This window comes from Choloepus didactylus, chromosome 15, assembly GCF_015220235.1.
Source record: "Choloepus didactylus isolate mChoDid1 chromosome 15, mChoDid1.pri, whole genome shotgun sequence".
Taxonomy (NCBI): Eukaryota; Metazoa; Chordata; class Mammalia; order Pilosa; family Megalonychidae; genus Choloepus; species Choloepus didactylus.
The window spans coordinates 16,200,888-16,225,550 of NC_051321.1; the positions used below are offsets into that span (position 1 = coordinate 16,200,888).

At 49.5% G+C, this 24,663-nt stretch overlaps 1 protein-coding gene across 1 annotated transcript in view; it reads right to left on the minus strand.

Annotated features, from left to right (window-relative positions):
* SLC18A2 (solute carrier family 18 member A2) overlaps positions 1–15,842 on the minus strand; it is a 42,952-nt gene extending 27,110 nt beyond the window's left edge. The window contains exons 1-10 of the mRNA XM_037805350.1: positions 15,772–15,842; positions 15,157–15,292; positions 13,369–13,720; positions 4,985–5,043; positions 4,625–4,708; positions 4,240–4,332; positions 3,498–3,587; positions 3,344–3,387; positions 3,211–3,271; positions 569–664 (exon numbers count right to left, since the gene is read on the minus strand). Of these exons, the coding sequence (XP_037661278.1) occupies positions 569–664; positions 3,211–3,271; positions 3,344–3,387; positions 3,498–3,587; positions 4,240–4,332; positions 4,625–4,708; positions 4,985–5,043; positions 13,369–13,720; positions 15,157–15,277 (1,000 nt within the window). The 5' untranslated portion in view covers positions 15,278–15,292; positions 15,772–15,842. The remainder of the gene's footprint in view (positions 1–568; positions 665–3,210; positions 3,272–3,343; positions 3,388–3,497; positions 3,588–4,239; positions 4,333–4,624; positions 4,709–4,984; positions 5,044–13,368; positions 13,721–15,156; positions 15,293–15,771) is intronic.
* Positions 15,843–24,663: the final 8,821 nt, after the last annotated feature.

A 24,663-nucleotide genomic window follows, 5' to 3' on the forward strand; every position in this document is an offset into this window, starting at 1 on the left:
TTAAGCATTCCATATATATGGCGGTAAGTGCAGAACCATCTGGAAAAAGACTTTCAAAACAGTTAATAATAAATATCACAGGAAAGTGGGCTAGGGGAGAGAAAAAGATGAACATGGAATTTTTTAATTTTACTTCCTCAATTTGTGTACTTTAATTTTTTTAATAATAAGCATGTACTACTTTTCTAACTAAAAAATACATTTTAAAATGCCTGGTCTTTAAAGCTAAGTTTTTGGTTAGTCTCTTTCACTTAAATTGTATTGCCATCCAAGCATATTTAATATAACGAATATAGTTCAGAAACACGGGGAAACCTGGAATGTTTTTTACCTTTCTCATTTCTGCCCAGATGAGCTGCCTCTGTCTTAATGCTGTACCCATCCGGGATGAGCCAAAACAGGTCCCCAAGCTCAGTGCTGTCCCACACACTGACCCCATTAAAGGTCAAACACAAGCAAGAAGCAATCGCTTTAGCTTCCTGGTAAGGCAGCTCCACGGGGCTATGCTGATGGGACCCTCCCTGGGGACCCAAGTTCCAGAATCGGAAGAGACCAGCTCAGTGCTTACCCAGCTGCCACTTGTGGGAACACATGGTCTCCATCATCCAGATGGGCAGGGCAGGCTCCAGCATGGCGATCCCCATGTTTGCAAAGCAGATGGACCCTTCGAGGGAGGGAGAGGGCGAGTGTGCATCAGCTTTGGGTCCCAGATGCTCCCATCACTTCCAAACACAGTTAAACCCCATGTGCCCACGGCCGGCAGGGTCAGCTCAGATACCCAGAACTTATCCTACTTTTGTAAAAAAAAAGATTTAAATTACAAGTAAGGGGGCACTTTTACACACTATAGAGATAACCCTTTTTAGGTTTTATGGAATTGGAATAGCTAGAAGTAAATATCTGAAACTATCAAACTGCAACCCAGTTGCCTTGACTCTTGAAGATGACTGTGTAACAATGTAGCTCACAGGGGGTGACAGTGTGATTGTGAAAGCCTTGTGGATCGCACTCCCTTTATCCCATGTATGGATGGATGAGTAGAAAAATGGGGACAAAAGCTAAATGAAAAATAGGGTGGGAGGGGGATGATTTGGGTGTTCTTTTTTATTTTATTTTTTATTTTTATTTTTACTTTTTCTGGTATAAGGAAAATGTTCAAAAATAGATTGGGTTGATGAATGCACAGCTATATGATGGTACTGTGAATAGTTGATTGCATACCATGGATGATTGTGTAAGTGAATATATCTCAATAAAACTGAATTTTAAAAAATTATAAGTAATCATTATCACTGTTATTTTAAACAACTAGCATCCTAGAATTGTAAAGCTTGGAATTGAAGGAGGCTTAGAGATCGATTAACTTTCCCAGCATATTAATGAAGAAAGGGAGTCCCAATTTACTAATGAAGTACTTTGGCTGGGACCACCTAGCAGCCCCACAACTTTCAGACCACGCACAGACAGACTTGGGGCAGCCTGAGGCTCTGACATCTCTGTTTTATTGTACAATGAACACGGATATTTCTAAGGAGGCCCGAAAACCCAGGAAGGATCATTGTGCATTAGCACAGTCATGGTGTTTAAGGACTTTTTCTTTAATAAAGCAGCTATCCATACAGGGTTTCTATGCTTTCATCATCATTCTGTTAACCAGAACCCTTTGTAAATATAGAACCATCTGGAAAAAGACACACAGACCTGCCCCCCATCATTCTGGGTGCTTCCCGTGCTGTGCCCCATGGAGCCTCTAATTTCCTAGAATCTTGATTCAAGGAACATTGTGCAAGCATGATTAACGTGATCACATAATGAAGAGAGGTTTTCTTTCATTCTTTGTGACATTTAAAGGCAGAACACAGAAATGATGTTGAAATGATTGCTCTCGCTCCCCCCACCTCCGCTCCACCTTTCCCCCAGCTAGCTCCCGGAGCCGAGGCTGCCTGGAACTGTCGATGGCCTGACATTTAGTGCTGGGTGGGTCTTTGGATTTCCTCCCATGAGTAGGGGTGAGACAGAGGCAGGAGGGGCCCAGGCTGCAGAGCCTGACCAGGTGATCACCCCAAGGTGCTGAGAGCCACGTCTCTGGGCCCACCTTATCCCCACCTCGGACAGCCAGTCCCTAGAGCTCCGGGGGCACCTTGGCTCTGACATGCTTCCTGCATCTTGTCGGGGGCACAGAGAGAAGCCCCACTGCAGGAAGCAATTGCCACACTGGGTTGACCACTCTTTGGCCACGAGGCAAAATGGACAAAGTTTGGATCAGGTGCCTCCCTGACCAAATCTAGCAGTGTAAGAGTTACACAAAACCTGCCTGGGGTTTTAGAAAAGGCTAAATTTGAATGTCCTGAGGTAGGACAGGAGCCCAGTTCACCCAGGCCCACCAGCCCCATGAGTGTTCGTGCCCCCTGCTTAGACAACTCTAACCCTAACTGGAGAGGAACAGGACTGGGTCTGACTCTGGGCCTGACCCCAGGGGCTGCTGGCAGCAGTAACCAGGCCCAGGGAACACTGGCTGGGGTCGTCAGGCAGCCTCAGGCCTGGCAGGAGAGGGACAGGCCCTTCAGCGAATGCAGCTCGTGGTGCTTCCCAACAGCCAGAGAACCCCAGGGTTTCCTTTTAGCTCATCTAGGCCAAGAACACAAAGGCATGACTTTCTTTAGCCAAGGGGCGTTTTCCTGCCAGCCCTCTGCCTTTCCATGGGGATGTGTCTTTCTGCAGGAAGAGAGGTGCCCTCTTGCCCCTGGGGCTCTGCTGTCATCTCCACTCACCCAAGTCAAGGTAAATTAGAACACCCACCAAAGACGCCTGCGGTGGGGCCACAGCAGACTCTTTCTGGAGAGTTCAAGGCCACACACTGATGGCCTTGGGCACAAGCACAGCCAGCAAGCCTGGCCCAAAACAAACCTCCTCGGCAGGGCCTCCCGGTGACTCCAAGCATCTCTGCAAAGCTCAATGGGTGCCATTTTGGTTTGCCCCCAAATGAAAACAGAAAAGGATCTTGGCTGAGTGTCAGAAATCAACGATGCAAGAAAACCATTTCTTGTGCCTTGTAGCTTCTTTGCCTTTTATGTTATGCTATATTATTAACATTTAGTGTCATGCGACAGCCCCAGGTTTCCAGCAGCAAAATAAAAACTGGCCCTTGCCCCCAGCACGCAGCCTTCAACACGCACACCCATGACGGAGAGGACCACTCCAGAGCCCCACCTGAGGCAATGAGGATGTAGGGGTCCCTCAGCAGAGTGGTGAGCGGGGTCCCTTTTTGACTCTGTCAAGCAGAAAACACGGGTTAAAAGAGTCAACACAGCCACCAGAGCACCCTCAGCTCCCAGCTGCTTACCTCTGGCTGCACCCGTGACGGCTGGAGCACAAAGAGCTGAATAGCTACAAGGAAAAAAGAGAAAAACCCCCTTGCAGAAAGTGGGTGCGGCCCTGAGCATGCGCTGTAGCAGATGCTGAGGTCACGGCCAAGGAGCCCCTGGGGACACGCTCACCTCCATCTAGGAGCACCAAGGCAGCCAGCACCAGGAATGGAGCTGTCTTCCCCACAAATTCATACAGCACACTCCCAAAGGGGGGACCCACTGCAAGGAAGAGAAACGGGCCGGTGCCAGGCTCCAGGATCAGCACTAGAACCATCCATTCGCTTCTTGAGCGTCAACCCCTGCTTCATTCCAGAGAAGACTTGGGGCCGTCACCTTACATCCCACTTAGTGCTAAGTTGCCCTGGCAAATTCCTCCAAGTGGCTTTTACACCTGAGAAACGGGGAAGAGTCTATAAAGGGAGCCCCAAAAGTAAAGATCAGAGAGTGAGAGAGGATCCAGCACAAAGAGGGACTGCAGGTCCCAAAATGAAGGACAGAGTATAAAAAAGACAAAGGAAAAGGGGCCAAGTCTTCTCTCAGGGAAGGTACCTGTCCGCTGGCCTGGGAGGTCAGCCAGGGCAGCCGGGGAGGCAGACACTGAGGCACTCACGGAATGCTGGAGACTAAGGCTCTTGGCAGGCTGTCCTGCTCTACACTCTTATTTTATGTCCGGGCCCAGGGAGGGGTGGGCTTTGCCCGCAGTCACCCAGCAAGGGAGAAGCAGAGGCAGGGCTAGCCTGGGAGCCCTTTCTCCCAGCTCAGGACGCTTCCTGCCACTTTTCAGAGGCTCCATCAAAGTGGGAAATAAAAAGGGAGGTACCTGTCCAGACAGCCCCTCCTCAAGTTCACCTGCACGGTAGATCTTACCCACCTAAGACCCCCATGGCCAGGCCTCCCAGGGCAATCCCCATGGCGTTGCCCCGCTCTTGGTCATCTGTGTACACGCTGGCCAGCATGCCCATCCCTAGACAGAAAAGAGAAGCAGAGTGTAAGCAAGCTCTGGGGAGCACCAAAAGATTAATCTGTGACTCCTCCCTGCCTCCAGCCCCGACTTGGGTGCTTCCCAGACCTGACAGATTAGCTGACACATAAGACCAAGCAGAAACCAAGAAGAGGGGGTGGGGGTACCTTCTCCCAGAGCCTCCCCACCCCCCACCCCAAATTATTTCAGCTCATTTTGTAAGGGACCAGCCAGCCAGGGCAACGCTGGTGGCCATCCGACAGCCCAGGGACCCAGGTCCCTGACTGGCACCTACCAGCTACCGACGAGCAGGAGGAGCCGACGCCCTGCAGCGACCTGGCGAGGAGCAGCAGCGCGTAACTGCTGGAGAAGGCGAACACTGGCGAGACAGGGGCCGGGCAGAGGTCAGGGCCACCCCGCAGCAGCCGCCATCGAACCCCTTGCTCACGGTCACTTCAGAAGCCCTCCCATAGCCCAATGGTATTTTTTCAGGATTAGCCGCATCATGCTTTTGCTCTATTAAAACTTCTCCCCGACTCCTCTCTGCAGTCTTTACCCATATGCAAACACCCTGGATTGCATTCTTGATTGCCAGCTCGTGGATGTCAGAGCCCCTCTGTGAACCACACTCAGAAGGCAAAGGTCAGACACTTACTGATCGTTGAGACAAACATGATGCAGAATCCCGCAAACATTGGAATTGGATAGCCGATTCTGCAAAACAGAACCACGAGGATAATCTGGAGAAGACAGGGTATTTTTTTTTTTTGAGTTTTGAGTTTTGAGTTTTGTATTGAGTCTCTCCTGCTAAGCCTCTGGGGCAAGAAAAGAAGATGAGTGCTTGGTCAATTTTTCTAAAAATTCATATCCTCGCTGCTTTCGATGTGACCTTTTTCTGTTTGACTGTCTTGGAACATGAATACATTTATGGGTTGCTGCTCTGAACAGAAATTTCTCTGGAATAAATGTTAACACAATATTGGCAAGTAACCCAGAACACATCCAAAATACACAGCCTCTGTTTCAGTCATGTTTTATTATTATTCCTTTAATTATAGCCTTTGCTAGAGCTTTCCCAAAGGGACAATTGCAATGAAATGATTCTGGTAAAAAGACACCAAGTGATTCAACTGGCAGCAGAGATGATTGCACGGCATCTAAGAGGCATTAGGAATCAAAATTTAAAAATCTGCTTTTATGTGGACCCCAAACAGGCCAGCCCAGAAAGATAGGCCTCATTTTCTGTGCAAAAATTCAAAACCCACATTCCTTTGTAAGACTGCCACAGGCCGGCGGGGGTGGTGGGAAGAGCCTGGCTTTCTGGAATCACAGGCCTGGCTGCAAACCGGGGCCTCCCACTTAACCATGGCAGATCTTTCAGCCACACGGTGAGAGCGCCACCCACCTCCCAGGACTGGCATCAGTTTGAGATGAGATGAGGATGTCAGCAGTCTACCAGGGTACCTGGAACACAGAAGATGCTTCGGAAATTTCATTGCCTCCTTCTTTCTTTTCTTTCTTTCCTCTCTTTCTCTGCATGGTTCCTGCCATGTGGGTGGGGCGTGAGGGGGCAGGGAGCAGCCTGGCCTCCCAGCTCCAGGAGGGTGGCCAACTCGGGCTGAGCGACAGCCTCCTAACAGGTTTGCTCCCACCCAGAAGAGCAGTAAGCATCTCTGGGCCTCTGATCCCTCCAGCCCTGGATCATCAGGAACCTGGAGAAGAAGCAGAGGGGCCCAAGGAGGCAGGAGGCACCGAGTCTGAGCTACTCAGCCTTTACAGGCCCCTCGAGTCAGGCTTTAATAAAATCTTAATGACAACACCTCCAGTTAAGGATTACGCTCAGTTCTCCAAGCATTACACCCATCGGATCAATGATTTGTTAAGGGCAGACAATTGCCTCCTCATTATACAGATGATGAAACTGAGGTACAAAAAGGTGACTTGTCAAATGACATAGGGTTCATTTCACCTGGGGCCATTCCCTCCAGTCCAGGGCTTTTCCTTGCCAGGCAGGCAGAGAGCACACGGACACATGTGGCTTTTAATAGAAACTTTTCAAAAGTTCTCCAGGTCACACACTTTTTTTTTTAACTGCTCCACATGTATCCAGAAACCAAATAGCAAAAATAAAAATAGCACCTCAAAATTATGACAGATTCCCAGGCAGGCCCCCTCGCACAAACCCATGCAAAGGCTCCCCTCATGGGTCTGAGATGAGCTTGTGACTTGCAGAGGTGGGCTCAGCCTGAATCAGGTAAACTAGGAAGGGCACCTGGCTCTGCACTGCATTTTCAATTGGCAGCTTCTCTTTCTCAACCAGGAGACAGCCCATGCTCCTGATTCACGCAGACAAAAACACACATTCCCAACACTGCAGTCCAACCCTGCACTGCTGGATACGGAAAAAGGAAAGTTCCAGGGGCCTCAGAGATGGGAACCCTTGGGCACTTTATTTTTCTCAGCAACTATGGCACTGTCTCATGAAAGAACAGACATGTAACAATACATCCAGTGGCCCTGGAGTCAACATAGGCTTCTCACCCCTTTCAACATAATACTTGGAAAATCTAGTCATCCAAGTGCTAATGTATGTGTCAATGCTACTGGAATTCTTTGGCTAGCTCTTCATTTTTGTTAATGGTAGGGCTCTAGCATGGAGCCCTTCTGGCTTCCAGGGGCATCCTTGGATTCTGTAGAGAAGCGAACCATCTGTGGTTCCTTCGCAGACACAAGAAGCAGCACTGGGTAGTTTCAGGACAAAACTCAACAGAGTCTGGCAATCTCTGTCTGCAGCCCCAAAACCACCGGCAACACTATGCCCAGTCTGGCCAGTGACACTGCACCCAGCTCAGCAGAGCTCTGCTCGGGTGGGGAGGAAGCCCTGGGGGCTCCTCTAACCGAGAGACTCCAGAATTACCAACCATATTAGGGAGCTAGTGTGTGACTGCCTGAGATTCTCACAGCAATGCCGTGAGGTGGCTGGTTTTAGCTCTGTTTTTAGTTGATGACGCTGAGGTTCAGGGAAGTTAAGTAACTTGCCCACAATTCAGGGCAATGGGCATATCTTGAACATCTAACACACGTCAGGTCCTGCAAGACCACAATTTGGTGGGGAAGCCGATTTCACAATGAGTTTTGCGATGGAGGGCTCCCAGTTGTCATTTAACACCGACAGCTCCATGTCCACAGGGCTATGTGTTTACAGAGGATTCTCTTTATCTAGGCCATGTGCTGTATTTATTTGGAAACACTGCAGCTACTGTTTTCTTCGTTCCTTTGCAGTTTTAGTGAAGCAGGTATGGAATAACCAAATGGCAAAGCTGGAAGGAAGCCCAAAGGCTGGCCAACCCAACCCTCATCTTAGAAGAGGAAACTGAGAGAGAGATGGAGGGGCTCCCCTGAAGACACAGAGCAAGCCTATCACTGCAGACACCACTGCGCTCACACGGCTCCCTTCTGGCTTCTGGAACACACATGTGCCCTGCATTGTCAACAAGGTCAAGCCACTGACAGGGCTGCCCAGCTGGGAAAGGCTGGGCAACAGCATCTTGCACGTGGACTTGCTTTCCCACCTGGCGAAGCCCACAGAACTCAGCCCCATGGCAAAGAAGACACAAAGGAGGCTTCTGGACCTCTGCTTTCAAACTCTCCCGGCCCCCCGCACACCCACCTTGGAAGGAGGGTTGTCTGATGCCCCAAGGCCAGTGTGTGGTGGGCAGACACCAAGGCCCTATCTCTTTCCCCCAGTGTCTCCTAAATGAAAGAAAACTCAACTGACATTAGTCATAAACATCTGAGTGGGCCCTCCGGTCTCGGTTCAATGTCACCTCAATTACAGTATTGCTAAGCAGAGCTGGATCCGATGCCTTTAACCAAATGTCCCATTGTCACTGCCTTGTGAGTCATCCTGGCCCCCAGCCCTCCTCCACAGAGCATCGTGGAGCAGTTAATCCAATTTGAATAAGACTATCATATATTGAATCACAAGCAAAATGTATAAAACAATAAAAGTCATGTTACTCATATATACCAAGATAGTCGGCAGAGAAACTTTATATGTCCCTAAATCATCACGGCAATCAACACTTTTTCTCTAATGCTAATAACTAGCTTATCTCTGCCATAGAGACCAATGCAAGCTCCAGTCTCCGCCTTGCTAAGGCCACAGTTCCCTCTGCCACGGTAATGACAAAAGCAAGGAGGCAGAGCCAAGGGCCTGGTAGGTGCAAAGTATCACCAGATGAGATGAGAGGACAAATGCCTTTGACCTCAGCACGCTCCTAGAAGGTGGCATGCTAACTACATGTCAGTAAATGGACTGATATTTTAGATTTGCTAGCATATGACAGGAATTTTGTTGGCACTCATACAGTAAATAAAACAAAATTCTCAGATTTAGTCCGTGGGTCTACCTGTCTTTTTTTTTGGTTTTAGATGTGTGCAGGGAGTTAGAGGGGCCGTGGATTTCCTGTCTTGGCTGTAACCCCCATTCGCTGACATACAACTCAAGGGCAGGCTCTGCTCCCTTAAGAAATGCCCTAATTCCACTGGCGGTTTCTTCTGGTTCCAGAGGCAAAGCCTCCGGCCATCCCCTGCCCACCATTCTAGCGACATCTAGGACAGGAGATCTCTTTCCAGAACAGCTGGTTTCCCTGTCCATGGAGAAACTGAAAAGGTCACTGCTTATTCCTGCAAAACCCACTTCAGAGCAATGAGCTGAAGCTGGCGAAAAAAATAACCACGTTCAATTTCGTGGTGACTTTATGCCCCGTGGCTTCCTCCTTGTCGTTCAGATGTTAGCTAAGATTCGTGAGAAAAAAAATAACTCACTCTCAAATATATTAGGTAACTATGGAAATAAATTAAGCCACTGATGCTGGCTTGATAAAAAGCAGACCATTGAGACAATGACAAGCCAAAGAGGAAGCTGAGGGAGCTGGTCCCCAGCGGTCGCATGGAGTTAACTCTTTCCCAAGCCAGACAGGCGGCTGGAATAGTTTTTGATTCTAAAGATGCAGCTACTATTTAAACCTTGTGCTAGGCAAGTGAAGACCATCACACCACATTCCTAACCTGATTCGTGGGAGAGAGAAAAGGAAAGGGAAGGTGTTTTCACATTGTTCATCTTCTAGAAACAATTATTTTCTGTACAGATGTCTAAAATTCACTCACTAGGCCAAATTAACAAGCGTCACTAGTATAACTCCCTCAACCCTCTTTTACATACAGCTGCAGTCATGAAAGGAATAAATAACATGAGCCTCAAAACCGGAAATCAAGTTGGCCAAGGTGCCATCAGGCTTTAGAAAGTGCATTACCGGATACGTGGTGCTATGCACCCCAAAATCAGAGGTCCTGCGTTCCCCATCTGATCACATATTTTCAGTAAAGATTTAGTACATGAAGAGTAAAGGAAACAGGAATTACTTGCCTCCAAATTCTTCTCAAGAATCATTATTTTGTGTTTTCAGGATCATGCATGAGATCTTATCCAATATTTTAAAAACAGACAGGCGGCTTGCTGTTCTATCACCAACCCACAAAAGCCAGCCACTTCTGGTACAAGGAAAATGTTCAAAAAATAGATTGGGGTGATGAATGCCCAACTATATGATGGTATTGTGAACAATTGATTGTACACTTTGGATGATTGTATTGTATGTGAATGGATCTCAATAAAATTGAATAAAAAAAAAAAAAAACCAGCCACGTGGCAGCATTGCGACCACAAATATGGGGGTCCAGGTTGTGATGTGGGGTCGTGTTTCAGATTGGGTCCCGTTTAAGGCAAGAGGCTTTAGGAGAGATGAGCTCCCACCACAAGCCTGGCTCGAGGCAGCCCTCCCTGGGGATCTTGGGGGATGTACGTGGTCTCCGACCAGCTCTCCTTCTCTGCACTGTCTGGAACACTGCAGAGATGTTGGGAATCTGGACCAGGTCACATCAGGGGTAGAAAAAGATACTCTTTTTTTCTGGGGCAGGAGGAGAGTCCCTGTCCAAAAAACAAAGCTGATTTTTCCCATTTCTAAACCACCTGCCCACTGATTGAAAATGGAAATCAACAACTCCATTTGGGTCTTCAGCAGCTCAATCTGGTACAACCAGGGAGAGCCCAAGAAGATGCAAGAAAGACAGATTTTGACCGGCATTGTTTATTTTTAGCAGTCAAAAGGACACGCTCTCTAACAGTAAGTGGCAGAAAGAACGGGAAAGGAAGAGGGACAGGCTGAAAACCTGGGTAGAGCATCCAACACCTGACTCCAGCCCAGCAGCCGCCCAGAGAAAGGCGTTTTCCTCCCTGAGCCGGAACACTGGGCACCAGGACTGCCCCAAAGCCTCTGTTAACATCCCTTTCAGCTCGAATGCCCCACTCCATGTTTTTAGCTTCTCTTTAATCAGGAATACATATCAACCAGCTTTCAAATGCTGTTTGGGCACACTTGTTTACAACACCAAGTCCTACCCAAAGGCATCTCCAAGTTTATCTTATTGGTAATTGAGGAGATGATTGACACAAATTACGTCAAAAGACTATTTGCAATGGCTCTCAAAAGAAGGCTCAGGAGAGGCAAACAGATGTATTTGTTCCTTCTCTGCTACTGTTTCCATCTGAACTATGTGGGGGATGCAGAGCCAGAGTAACTTCCACCTGGCTTGGAAAACAGTAGAAACATTACAAGGAGTTTTGAAGAGAGAACAGAATTTACTCAATGGTTTTGCCTACACTGATATCGAAAATTTGTTTGCACTTCCACATTACAAGATGGCACTTAAAGAAGAAAGCCATTTCGAAATTTGCTGGATAGATGGGGGAACTAATTGGGGATTAAAATTTAGCTCTAAATTCCAAAGTGGATTCTTCACCATAAGAATAGACTAAATTTCCCAGGCAGCAAAGCAAAATTGGGTTTCTCTTAGAACACAGTATTTTTGGAGCCTCAAACACAGCAATGTCCAAGCATCTGGAGCATGGGATAAGGGAAAAGGTCTCGCTAGTTTTAAACAAGCTGCTCCCCATGGCAGAAGCAAAGCATTAAAAGAAGAGAGAGAGAGATTTTTTAAAAAAGCTTTTCATTGCCACTTGGAAGATCCAAATACTCCCACCATTTCAGCCGAGTTTCTAAGTATTATGCTGTACTGGTAGCAACATCCGTGCCCAAGTGATTGGCAAGGCATCATTACGATAATGTCCTCAATTTTCATGTACAGTGCTTGAGCTGTTTGCTTTCTCAGAACACAAAACCCAGAGCCGTTTTCTCTAATTATACCAGATGCATTTTAAGAAGGGCCCTTAGTCTTGAAAAAGGAAGAAAACAACCCTGCAAAACTCCTGAGGTCTGTGCGCTTTTCCTCCTGGAGAACAGAGGGGCTGCCTAGTTTCCCCTTGGTAATAACACTCCACGGTGGGCTCACAATCCAGCCGGTGCTGGGTTCACCTGTTTAGCATATTTTAGGCTGCAGCTTTATAATATTCAACTCCACAGTGTGGAGGGCCACACCTGGCTTGGGACTGTCACAACGGTTTCAATGGCACTAATCAGTGCGGAAAATCAAAAGGCAAAAGTTTAAAATGTGCTCCCTTCCCACTGACCACAGGTGCACCATAAGGGACCTCCAGATGCCCATGGATAGCTCAAGCTCTGGAAGGGCAGGTTGGGCAGTGCTCTCTGGGCTCCTGCCACCACCCCAGGCCACCTCAACTCCTATCACCCCCTTCTCCATCACCACCTCCCCTCCAGGCAGTCACCCAGGGTCCCACACTCAGAAGGGTCCCACACCTGGTTGAACGCTCTGCTATTGCCATCTTGAAACTCTTAATAATATGTGAACGAGGGGTCCCACATTTCATTTTGCACTGTCCCCTGTGATTTCTATAGCCAGTCTTCCTCCTTCCCCATGCTGAGGCCTCAGTTGATGTAAACATCTCCCAGCTCCCAGTCTACCAGGAACGCTGGGCTGACATGCTTAATATTGTGCTTTGCTCACCTGCCCCTCTCACCTGGCTTTGGCACCTCTAGTGGCTCCCAACCAACAACCCCCACAACAAAACCCCATTCCTCTCTGGGCCTAGCCACTGGGTCTCTTATAGTCTAGCCCAGTCCCGGCCCTCCTTAATTCACATGGAGGATCTCAGCACTCCCTTCTCTGCCACCTTCTGCGTTTCTGCCTCTGGGCTGTACCAGCTCCCAGTCGTTGCCTCTGATCCCTTCGCGGACAGCCTCCTCCCCTCAACTGCAAGTGCCTTGGGGCTGAAACTTCCATCCTTTCTGCTTTGAACCCCTATGTACCAGACAGAGCTGGGCCATTTCAGCTACAGATGAGCAGATACCTGCTAGATGATCAGTAGCAATGGAGAAGTGAATAATTATTCAAAAAAAATATGGGTCTGAGAAACTCAAGACTATCCAGATCAATTTAAAGCTAGCCTGGGCAGTGTGAATGACCCAGACAACATCTCAATTCTCCTCCTCCCTTTGGGCAGACAGGTGAAGTCACCTGTGGAAGGGACAGATGCGTCACCCTGCTCATGACTTCAGCATCATTTAGGAGTTTTTTACAATGTCACTGATCTCTTCCAATGTTTCCCACCAGGTCATCTAATGGAGCCTTCACCGTGACAGCTCTAAAGGAAACACGTTGGCTTTCTATACTGAAGCACACAGCCAGAGCTGGAAGCAAAGAGAAAGCTGCCTGGCACACGAAAGCCAGGGCTGGACATGGTGACCCTTGCTGACCAAGGGTTATTTTGACAAGTGTCCTTAAGAAGCCAGGCATTTAGACAGACCAAAATTCTCCCACTTGGGGAGGTCCTCTTTATTCTATCTTCTCTGATATTTTCTTATTTTTCAGGCAACAGAGAGAGCAATGAAAAGGTGGAGCAAACTGAGAGATCATTATTAAGTAAGGACAAAGACATGAGGGGAAGGAGACTGGGTTTTGCCCCAGCTCGTCCGCCACTGATAAATGAATGAAACCCATGGGGACACAACTTGGAACAATATAAATATAAAGCTCTTTGACTATAAAAATACAACCTACCTGTTGGTCAACAGTCCTATGAAAGGGTTGGTGAGGAGCTGGACGGTGGCTTTGGAAGCAAACAGCAGGCCAACCTGCACATTCTCATTCAGGAGGTCTTTGTCTTCGCTGGGGCAGTCGGAAGGGGCAGTGGACGCATTGGTCACCATGTGCTGTGTGGTGGCTTTATGAGGCTGTGCCCCCTGAGCATCCACAGTGGCGTTGCCAGTGACCATGGTGGAGTTGTCGTAATAGGAGAAGATGCTCTGGAAGCTGCCCGTGGTGGCAGCCGTGTGCACTGGCTTGGCAGTCTGGATTTCTGTAGCATTTTTCCCATGCTCAATGCTGTACAGGTAACTTGGGATGATGGGGACTGAGAACAAGAGCACAAGAGGAAGGACACCATTGCCCCGAAACCCTCCCCAGAGCAAAAGCCAGCAAACCACCCAGGGATGGGGTTTGTCAACCCCAGAAATAAGACCGCTGCACCACACTGATACTGGGACAATTCATGGTGCCCAGCTCACTAGAGAGGCAAAACCCCAAGAGGCTGTAAAGAGCCCCCTCTGCTTTCTGGAGCATTACCAACTGGCCCTGGAGATTTTTTCATTTGTTGTGTTTCTCAGTACAGGATTCCTTCAACCGGAATATTCTGGTCTGCAGCCAAGGCAGTTCTGACCTGGGGTCAACCAGTGCTTCTCAGAAAAAGAGGCATTTAAATGAATGAATCGAGGAAAGAGAACCTAAATTTCATTATGCATCTTAGAAAAAAATAAACCTGCAGGAAGTAATAATTAGGAAGTTCTGCAACAAGCCCGCTTCATCTTTCTATTACATGAGTGGGAATTTGCAATCTTTTACTCAAACCTGGAAGACTTAAGAATTCCTAAGACTTCTGTAAAAGAATAGCCAAATTGCTCAATGTAATAGAAGCCCTGGGCACACGGGGTAGCAAAAGCGCATTCCAGACAGAGCAGCACCAAGGCCCTTGTTTCTGAATATGGAGAAGCTACACAATCCCAGAGCCTCATTCTGGAGACAACTGACTGTTGGCTGCTTGGAAAACTGTGGGGGCCCACCAGCAAATGGAGAGGATGTGAATAGCCCTCCTTCTAAGTCCAAAAGAGAAATGATTTTTTTCTTTCATTAAAATCGGGATATTTTTAGGGAAAAGGGTGCCAAAAACTTCTCTGTTAATGAGACCTAATTAAGAGACCTGGATTTCAATTATTTAGTTTTGCAAAAATCCGTTATTGGAAAAGGCTGAAACCAATACTCAGTTCTAATTGCTCTTAAATGGGTCCTGAAATGTTTCCATCTCAATGTTTTTAAATGTTCCTTTTTGGGGGGGAAATGTTGATCTGTTCCTTGAGGCCTGAGACCTAATTGTAAACCCACCTTTTTGGGTAGCACAACAATTACTGTAACACATTATTTTGAACTCTTGGAATTACTTTCTTAACAGAAACCTTTTTCATCGTGGTGGAAGGGGAAGCAGGGAATTATCAGGCGGAAACATAAGTTCTGGGTCTTATCTGTCTTATGACACATTTTTTGACCTGACCTCCGGGAAAACGAAGCCACAAACGCGGCTCCTACTACCCCGAGGCGCAGCAGCCTTCAAGGGCATGTATTCCCTGCAAAGTGTCTTCTCCAACTTTCCCGGGCCGGCTCGGAGCTCCCGGACCGCGCTGGGGTGAGTGGGGCTCGCCGGGAAGGGGCATCGGGAGAAGGTGGCTCCCTGGGAAGGGGGAGCTCCGCCCGGGGAATGGGGACGCCGGGGGAAGGGGGACGCCGGTCCGTACGTACCCACGACGGTGAGCAGCATGTTGTCCAGCAGGAGCGCGAGGAACACGATGAAGAGGATGAGCTTGCGGGAGTGGCGGCTCTCCTGCAGCCAGCGGAGCAGTGCCATCTCGCTCAGGGCCATGGCTCCGGGGCGCGGCTGCGGGCGCGGCGCGCGGTGAGGGGCTTCGGCCGGCAGGAGACATCCCCCCCACCCCTGACTCCTCCCGGCCGCAGAAGGGGCGCTCAGGGGCGCACAGGTGGCCCGGGACGGTGCCAGGCGCCCTACCCTCCGCGCATCTGCCCCGGGCGCGTCCCCACGAGCGCCTGCGCTCCCTGGAAGCAGTGCCCGCGAGCGCCGTCGGGGACCCGAGCGGGGGCCTGCGGGGCGGGGGCCTGCGGGGCGCTGCCCGGCTCTCCGCCGTCAGTAGGGCTCCACTTCTCCTCCTAATTCTTCCGCGCGCTCGGAAGGACTGCGCGCCCTGCGCCCTCGCTTTCTGAGGCCGCCTCGGGAGCCCCACGCGCGGCGCCTTGGGGGAGCTCCCTGCCCTACCCCGGGCCCCGCTCTCCCCCGTGTCCCCCGGCGGCGCCCTTCCTCCCGCGCTCTGCCCTGCCGGCAGGGAGCAGGGTCGGTGTTACCTCGGGGTCGCCTGCAGCCGCGGCTGCCCGAGTCTTCGCGCCCGCGCCACCGCCCGCGCTGCTGTGGGCTCCGTCCGTCTGGGCGGCTCTGGGTCGCAGTCTCCGCCCCAAGCGCCGGGCTGCGGCCGCTCGGTTTACCGGGTCCGGCTCTGACGTCACGGCCGCGGGTGTGAGCGAGGGGCTGGGGCGCCCTGTTCTCCACCCGCTCCTCCCGCTGATGCCCACCCCGCGCCGTCGCTGCGCGGAAGGGACCGCCTTACTGTCCCCAACCGGGCCGCGAACGCTCCTCCACCCCTGTCCTAGACCCTGCGCCGCCCTGCCAGACTCTGCGCCCGGATACCCGGGGTTGCAAGCGTCCCGAGCCTCCCGGAGCTCAGACCCTCGCCGGCCCCTGCGCGTAGCCGCGCGACCTGGGGATCCGGGCCGGGATTGAAACGGCAGGAACTCGGAGGGACGAGGGCGAGGCGTCAAGAAACCCGGGGTGAAGAGGTCAGGGAATAGGTGAGGAGTCAGGGACTCTCGCTCTCTTCCGCTGCTTTGCACAAGTCGTGTGGTTCTTTGAGCCCTAGCGTCTCTGAAATTGCCCTGAGGATGTGAAGGCTGTGGGGTGAGTGTAAGGAGCCAGGGGCGGACCCTTCTTTACTGGGGAGGCCGCCCTTCACATGCCCTCACCCCTCCCCTGCTGGGCGTTCCCACCTAGGACATGGTGCACGGTGCCACCGGGGGACTTTGGGCCTCCAGGCCTGAAACTCTCAAGCTGGTGATGTGGAAACAGGGGGACAGGATACTGCTCACTGTCTTCCCACATGGCAGTAGGGGTAGGTGAGGGTCCCTTGAGTCCAAGTCTCAGAAAGTGAAAGCTGCAGGCCTGGGCCTCTGGGACCACCAGGTGAACCTGGCCCCAGAGAGGAACACTGGAGACAGGTGTGTGCCTGGTGCTTTAGGAAAAAGGCCCCAGGGGCTGCTGCATCCCCTCTCAATGAGGCCAGAGGGTTTGGCTTAAGAGAGGCAATAAACCGTCTGGAAAGTGCTTGTTTGTGGCTGACCCCAGCCATCTTCACTGCCTAGGAGTAAGGGTACAACTTTGATCTCCACATTCCTTCATTGTATAAACAGAGAAGAAACAAGTAGATACTCCCACCTCCCCCCACCCCCAAACAGAGGTGGAGTTTGGGAGGCCTTTCTAGGGTCCTCAAGGAACAACAGCTGTTTTCTTGGAAAGCTACTTGGAATAAATGTCATCCCGTGGTAGCCTCTCAGCAAAGGGAGTCTGACCTGGCTTTACAAACGTCGCCGCCGTGCGTTGTGTGGCCTCCCCACACGCTCCGCCTCCTGACTTCCTTCCAGAAGCCCCTCAGGCTTCCCATTGCTGCCCCTAATGTGTGAGCAAGATGGTTGGGTAAGTAAGTGGGTCAGTAACACAGGGACTCCAGATATCCCAGCACCAAGCAACTGAAATATTAAACAGAGAGGAGAGAAGGGAAGCCACTTAGGGGGAGAAAGCAGGCTGCAGGGGGCTGTTTAGGATGGATAGGAAGCGTATCACCATCACAGAGTGTCGAAGCCAAAGACAGGGCAGGGAGGTACCACGGTAGGGGCACTTGTCTGGATGCCCAAGTCCCAGTGGGACCCTGCCTTGCTCTGAGACCTTGGGCAGGTTACTTGTCATCTCTGTACTTTACTTGCCTCATCCCGACTTGTGGGAACCAGAGACAAACACCTGTGCTGGGAGGAGAGGGTCACCTTGCTGGCTCTCCCCCACCACAGGCCATTCCCAGGAGACCAGGCTTCGAGGGTGTCTCTGTGAACGCATCCTTTATTTGTTCTTGCTGGGAATCCAGACTGCTGAGCTCAGCCACCCAGCCCCCTGCTGCCACCCACTCCCACCCTTTTTAAACACAAGAGACTGGAAAGGTACAAAGGGACCACTAGGATTGGCTTTTTCACTTTTAGTTTAGGAATGATAAGGCGTGTGGTCCCTGGGACACAGCAGTTACCTGAAATAGGCATGACTTGAGATAAACTGATTTTGATTTACAGAGAGCATCCTGGTTGGGTCACTTTTATAATGTATGTGACCTGGGGTTCCTTAGCCTCTCAGCGCCTCTGTGGCAGAGGGGCCAGGTGTGGGGATTGGGGCGAGGCAGGAAGCAGGCGTGAACCACAAGGGGGCCTGGCAAGGAGCGGTGGCGGCAGCGTGACAGCAGGGTGTGTGCACTGAGGCAGTGAGGAGCTCGGCTCTGCACACGGGGTCCCTGAGAGGGTACAGCCTCCGGCAAGGGGCTGGTAGCCGTGGACACTCAGGGGCAAAGGCTGTGGGTGGAGGGGCAGCTGCACTGCCTCCACCATGCAGGGAGGGGGCCCTGGAGGCAGGCAGGTCTGGGCTCTCTCAGTCCTGACTGAGGGGAAACCAGACCCCATGGAAACCCCGATCCTCAAAAGGAAGGTAGAGCAGTGGAAATGGTAAATACCTGGCTAACTCAAAAGACTCTGTTTGTTTGTTTGTTGCATTTTATTTGTCTAGAATTAAATCATGATATTGTCTTGAAGGGTCTCTGACAGGTATAGATGTATTACTATAACAACTGTGGCTTAAATGACAGGGACGGATATGGACCTACAGAAAGTGGCCAGGTTTCTATCACTTCTGGGAAGTAGTAAGTTAACTAACTAGAAGTGAACTGTGAAAAGTTAGGGTGTATATTGTAATCCCTAGGGCAAAGTCTGTAAAAAAAGAATAGTTTAACTGCCCTCAGGAAAATTAAAATTAAAATGGAACTCTAAAAGTATTCAAATAATTTTTAAAAGACCAGGAAGGAAGAACAGATGAATAAAAAATCAGAGGAGACAAATATCAAACAAAGAAGAAAATGAGAGCCCTAAACCCAGCTTGATCAGTAATTACATGAACCATTAATAGACACTCCAATAAAAAAACAGAAATGGTCAGAATGGATTAAAAGAAAAATACAAGTCCCAACTCTATGCTGTCTACAAGAGATGCCTTTAAATACAAAGACCCAGATGGGTTCGAAGTAAATAGATGGAAAAAGTATATCATACAGTCTGTAAGCATAAGAAGGCTGAAGTGGCTATATTAATATCAGATAAAACAGATTTCAAAACACAATTTTAAACAGCGATATAAAGAAGAAGCTTTCATAATGATAAAAGGGGTCGATTCAGCAGGAAGATATAATGCCATTGTATGTGAATACCTAATAATAGAACATTAAAATGTATGAAATAAAAACTGCCAGAATTAAAGGGAGAAATAGAAAATTCTGCAGTCATGAATGGAAGAATTTAACCCTCTTTTCTCAACAGTTGATAGAATGTCTAGACAAGAACTCAGCAGACATACAGGAACAGAACAATACATGGCTGCCTTGGGTAATTGATAGTTACCACCCTGAACATTCCACTCAAAGCACGTGGAAGGTCTCAGCCAGGATCTGACTCATTAGAGTTAGAGGCTTTTTTTTTAAGCCACCTCTATCAGTTGTTCAACATCCATATAAATGATGGGCTGCCATTTGAAACAAAATGTATTTCGTGCTTCTGCTTTTCTGAGTTCTGCATCTGCACTGCAAAAGAGCATTTCTGTGTAAAATCTACCACACCAACTGTTCTGCTTTGAAGAGGGGATGGCAAAGCAAATGTCAATCCACCTGAAGGCTGCCTTGCTGACTCCCAATGAAATTAAGACAGAGATGCTCTAATTTAATAATTCAATCACTGAATTAACTGGCTTCATGCAGCATTATCTGCAAGATGCGAGTCTCCGGGTTTGGCCACTTTAATGGAATCACTAACCTTTCTGAGGATGTTTGCCGTAATCGAAGGCAGCTGAGGGGCCGACTAGCTGTGGAGAGCAGCATTTGATGAGCTGGATTTGGCCATGATCTTTCTCTCTTACTTGGGCTATTGCGATCGCCCCAAGTGGCTGCCCTGAGGCCCAGCCAGGCCTCCCACAGTCAACCCTCCACACCAGCCAGAGCGAGGTCCTGAACCCTGACTTCGCCACGCCACTCTCTTGACTAAAACCCCCAATGATTTTGCACTTAGGATAAAATCAAATGTCTTCAATGTGACCCAATGGGATATGCCCCAACCCCTCTCCCCAGCTTCATGTGTACCATCCACACTTGCTCTCTGGTCTAAATCAGATTCCCTTGTAGTAATCTGGACTCTGCGTGGGTTCAGGCAAAGTCAAGTGCTGGTGCTCGAGCCCGAAGAGCCTCCACAGCCGCCTCTCACGCCCCTCAGCCCCAGCCTTCCCATTCCAGCCACCAGACTCCTTTCCATACGGGTTTTCTGCCTCAGGGCCTTTGCACATTCTGTTCCTTCTTCCTGGGATGCTCTTCTGCTCCCTCTTTGTCTGATTATCTCCTCCTCATTCTTAGTCTCCCATCCGTTCTTCGTACTACCTGCTCCTTTCCACCCCAGGGCCTTTGTGCAGGCCATTCCTGCTCCCTTCTTTCATTTATCTAGTTAATTCCTCCCTAACCTTTGCATTTCAGGTCATATGTTTCTTCTCAGGGAGGTGTTCCCAGGCCCCTATGCACGTACCCCCCATTCTGCATTAATAAGTCCCTAAACCTTTCATTCCTGGCCTGTATCATCATTGCAGTTTCACTACTGTGACTCTGAGTAATGTCTGGCTTCTCCATCCCTCCCCTGTATAAGCTTGGAACAGACAGAGCCTTTGGAGGCTTGCTCACCACTGCATCCCCAGAGCCTTGCACTGTGCCTGGCACAGAGTCAGTGCTCAGTAAATGCTCGTGCGTGGGTTGCCTCAATTTCCTAGTCACTTAAGCAGTGAGCACCATCTGAAACTCCCTGCATCAATTGGCAGTTCCCCACCCTGGGACCTCTGTCTTCCCAAATTGACTCTTCTCAGGCCCAAGGGTACACTCTGACCAGTCCAGCTTCCATGCCTTTGTGTAAAGGATTTGCTCCACCGGAAATGCCATCCACTTTCTTCTACCCAACCAAGCCCTCACTTCCTCCTGCCTGCTGTGCCTTGGCAAGCCTCTTTCCCATCATTCTACCAACTGAAAAACCTACCCAATTTATGATGCAAGAAGTGATTGCTGCCTCTGCTTGTTAATGCCCCAAATAATTGACTCATTCATGCTGCCTCCCCCCACCCAGCAGTTACCTGCATCCCGTTCCCTGCATGTCCCTACCTCTGTTCTTTCCTGCCTCTGACTCTTTGCTTAGGCAGATCCACCCACCCAGAATGTCCTTCCTGCCTGGCCAGAAGCAAGTGCCCAGATGTCATCACGTGGTCATATTTGTACCATCAAAGCTGAAGGGTCATGGCACCAGATTCCTCTGATTTTCTGTTGAATAGCCCCTCTTCTGTCCTCAACCCCTAACTCCCACCCCTACCCCTACCCCATATCCCTGCTCCAGTAGCCTCCTAACTGGCCTCCCCGAAACCAGGTACTGCCTCCAATCCATCCACAACTCAGCAGGTCTCCACAAACCATGTTTTCAATAGGTTCCTCCCCAGCTCGAAAGCCTACGGGGGCTCCCTAACACCTCATTTCTAAATCCTTCTGCCTAGCTTTCAAGTTTGCCCATTACCCCCCACCCCAATTCTCACCCTCTGCTCTAATCAGACTGGCCCCCTCACTGCCCCAGAAAGAGCATGCATGTTTTTCCCTGATCCCTCCAACTTCCCAGGTCCTATTCCTACTCCCACAGCCCCTCGCAAGTCCCCTCTGTCCTGGGGTGAAGCAAAGCCTCGGGTGACCATTGCAGCCCTCCCTGGGGTCCTGCCTCTCGGACGCATGAAGCCCTGGTGGTCTGTTCCCCACAAAAGCATTTGCCAGCTTGCATTGTTCCACAGGCTGACCTGGGCCCATTCTCATCCCCCCCACCCTGCCCCCCAACATCACCTCCTTGAAGGCAAAGGACATGGTTTCCTCCTTCTGTCTCCCCCTGGGCAGCTGGCACAGAGCCACTCGCCCAGCAGGTTCCCAGGACAGGCATCGGGAACAGAGAGAGGAGCCCTGGGGCCAAAGCTGATTCCTCCTCAGCCAGCCGGGCCTCAGTTTCCTCATCTGCACAGATGGCCAACAGATGGTGCAGCACTCGAACATAGCTGGGCCAAATCAAGTTGTGCCATAATACAGTTTAAACTGCCCCCTGAATTCCAGAGATGGTATAAAAAGGAGATAAAATACTTCATTAATAATTTTCATACCGTTTCCTGTTGACATGAAATTATTTTTGATACATTGGCCTATATACAATCTATTATTAAAACTACTTTCACCTATCTTTTTACTTTTTTTTTAATGTGGCTGCTAGGAAATGTTCAGTGACCTGTGTTTTCATTGACCTCACATTCGTGGCTTGCATTTTATTTCTGTTGGCCGGTGCTGGGAGAGAACCTCGGTGCTAGGGGAGGCTTGGAGAGTAGTAAGTCTGATGTCTGCTTTCACACTCAAGAAAGTAGACCCAGAGGGAGACGGGGCCTTGTCCCAGGCCATCCAGGTTTGAGAACCAGACCTCTGCTGCCAGGATCCCCATGGGTGGTGGGTTGGGGCCAGTGACGCCGGATGCAGCAGGTGCCCACAGGTGGTCGCCTGGAGCAGAGGACCCTGGAGGAGCTGCGGACTCCAAAACAGCTCTCCCACCTCCTGCTCAGAGCTCCTTGTGCCCACTTGCTATGCTGGCTCCACACCCAGACATCCCCAGGGAAGGAGATTTTAGTGGATAATCAATAGCCCAATAGGGCAGGCTGTGAAGACTCAAACCTAATTATTTTGTTCAGAAACTTGTCTGTAACTGAAAGGCATCTGAGAAATCACCATCACCATCTCGGGGTGGGGAGAGAGACCCAGTCATTATGCTCAAATTGGATTTATATTGAATGTTGTCTTGTTGGAGAAGATGTTGTCTCCAGCAAAACCGTTGTTTGGGTGCTGCAGGAGGGAAAACACATGGCAGTGGGGTAGGGGGTGGGGGTTGTAGCTTCCCCTCTTCAAGAACATTTTGAGAAGGTTCTGGTTCACTCTTTTTGCACAGGTAGTCCCAGCTGCTATTAACAGGGTAACTTCCTGGGCCTCATTTTTGATATCCCAAGCCTAATTCCTCTAGGGAGAAGGAGAACAGAAAATGAATCCCTTCTTTAAAATGGTAGTGTGGAGGGACCAAACGTCTTACACAACAAACCCCAGGCTTCGCCAAACTGGCCAAATGGAAGAAAATGCTCAAGGTTGAGACATCCTCTGGAAATTACTTAAGACGTGTGTATGTCAAGTTATCCGTAAGGCTGCAGTATTGTAAAAGGAAACCCCTGGAAACCTCCTAAGGTGAAACAGGGGCCTGCGGAAGTAAGGTGAGGGTCAACCTTCCAGGGCAATTCCCAGTGGCCATCTAAGGAAATTAGCTGGCTTGCTGTCTGCCAGGAAAAATCTCCAAGATATTATTCTTCAGCGAAACCAAAGCTCACAGGACAGCATGTTTGGTAAGATCCAATTTATGAAAACAAACAAGGAAATTAAAAAGGCTGCATGTGTATGTGCGAGTGCAAAATACAGACCAGTTCCGATAGGTACCACGAGGGCGTTGAAGGTAATTAGTTCCAGAGGGGTAGTAGAAGGGGAAGACCGGACGGGGACGCTTTTTACTTTCCACCTGCAATTTTATGCCCTTCCATATTTTTGGAATTTTATTTATCACAAGCTCCTATTCCTTTTATTTTCCTTATTATTATTATTTTTGATTATCAGATATATCCATACAGAAGAGGACACAAAACATTTGTATACAGTGTAAAGAGTAATCATACAGTGAACTCCAGGGTGGCCTCACCCAGGTCAAGAAACAAAATCCTGCTGGAAACCCTGGAGCCCCTGGGATCATCTTCCCATCACCTCCCTTCCCCATGGAAGGAACCACTCTCCATTTTTATTACCCATGGTGTTTCCCTAAAGATAGAGTTGAGGATTACCATTTTTTTTATCTTTATAGAAGAGGAATAATTCTGTAGCTGTTCTTTCTCTATGTGTCTTCTTTTGTGTGACATTGTTTGTGAGATTCATCCCATATCCCACATAGCTCAAGTTTGTTCATTTTTGCTGCTGTAGGGTATCCCATTGTATAACCACGTCATGATCCATTTATCCATTCTTCTGTGGATGGATGTTTGGGCATCGCCTGTTTGGGGCTATTATCAGCTGTGTGGCTGTGGAGATTTATGTCCATGTGCTTGGAGCATGTGTGCACGTGTACACGTGGTTCTCTACGGTCAATAGAGGGAGAGGAACTTCTGGGTGGTGGGACACCCATAGCTACACCCTTCCCAGACAACGTCAAATGTCTTCCAGAATAGCAGCATGAATACATGTTGCTAATTTTAAAAGTGTTTTTAATGTCTTCATGTAAATGAAAGGAAAGGAAGGAAGGAGGAAAGTAGGGAGAGGCGGGGAGGGAAGGAGAGAAGGAAGGAGAGAGGGAGGGAAGAGATATGAGACGACTTCCTCAAAATAATGTCACCGTCACCACTGCCAGGAAGCTGTGCACCCTCCCTCTCCCGCTTGTTCCCCTGTATCTGAGCTGTGTAGCATTTGATTCCACCTCCATCTCTCCACCACCCAAGAACTTGAACCCAAGCCTGTCTGAACCCTGGCCTTTCCCCAGTCCACCTCATTGCAGGCGACTCAGTGGCCTTTCAGAGCCTGGCCAGCTCCCTCCAACTGGGAACCCCAGAGGACAGGGCTGAGAGTCACAAGACGTGGTGACCCATCACTAGGCTTTACACCCAGAGCGATGCACAAGTAACACCTGTTGAGTTTGATTTTGGTAAAAATGTCCTTTTGTGGGAAGCCATCCCAATAATTATAAAAAAAAATTTTTATTGTGCTTTTATCT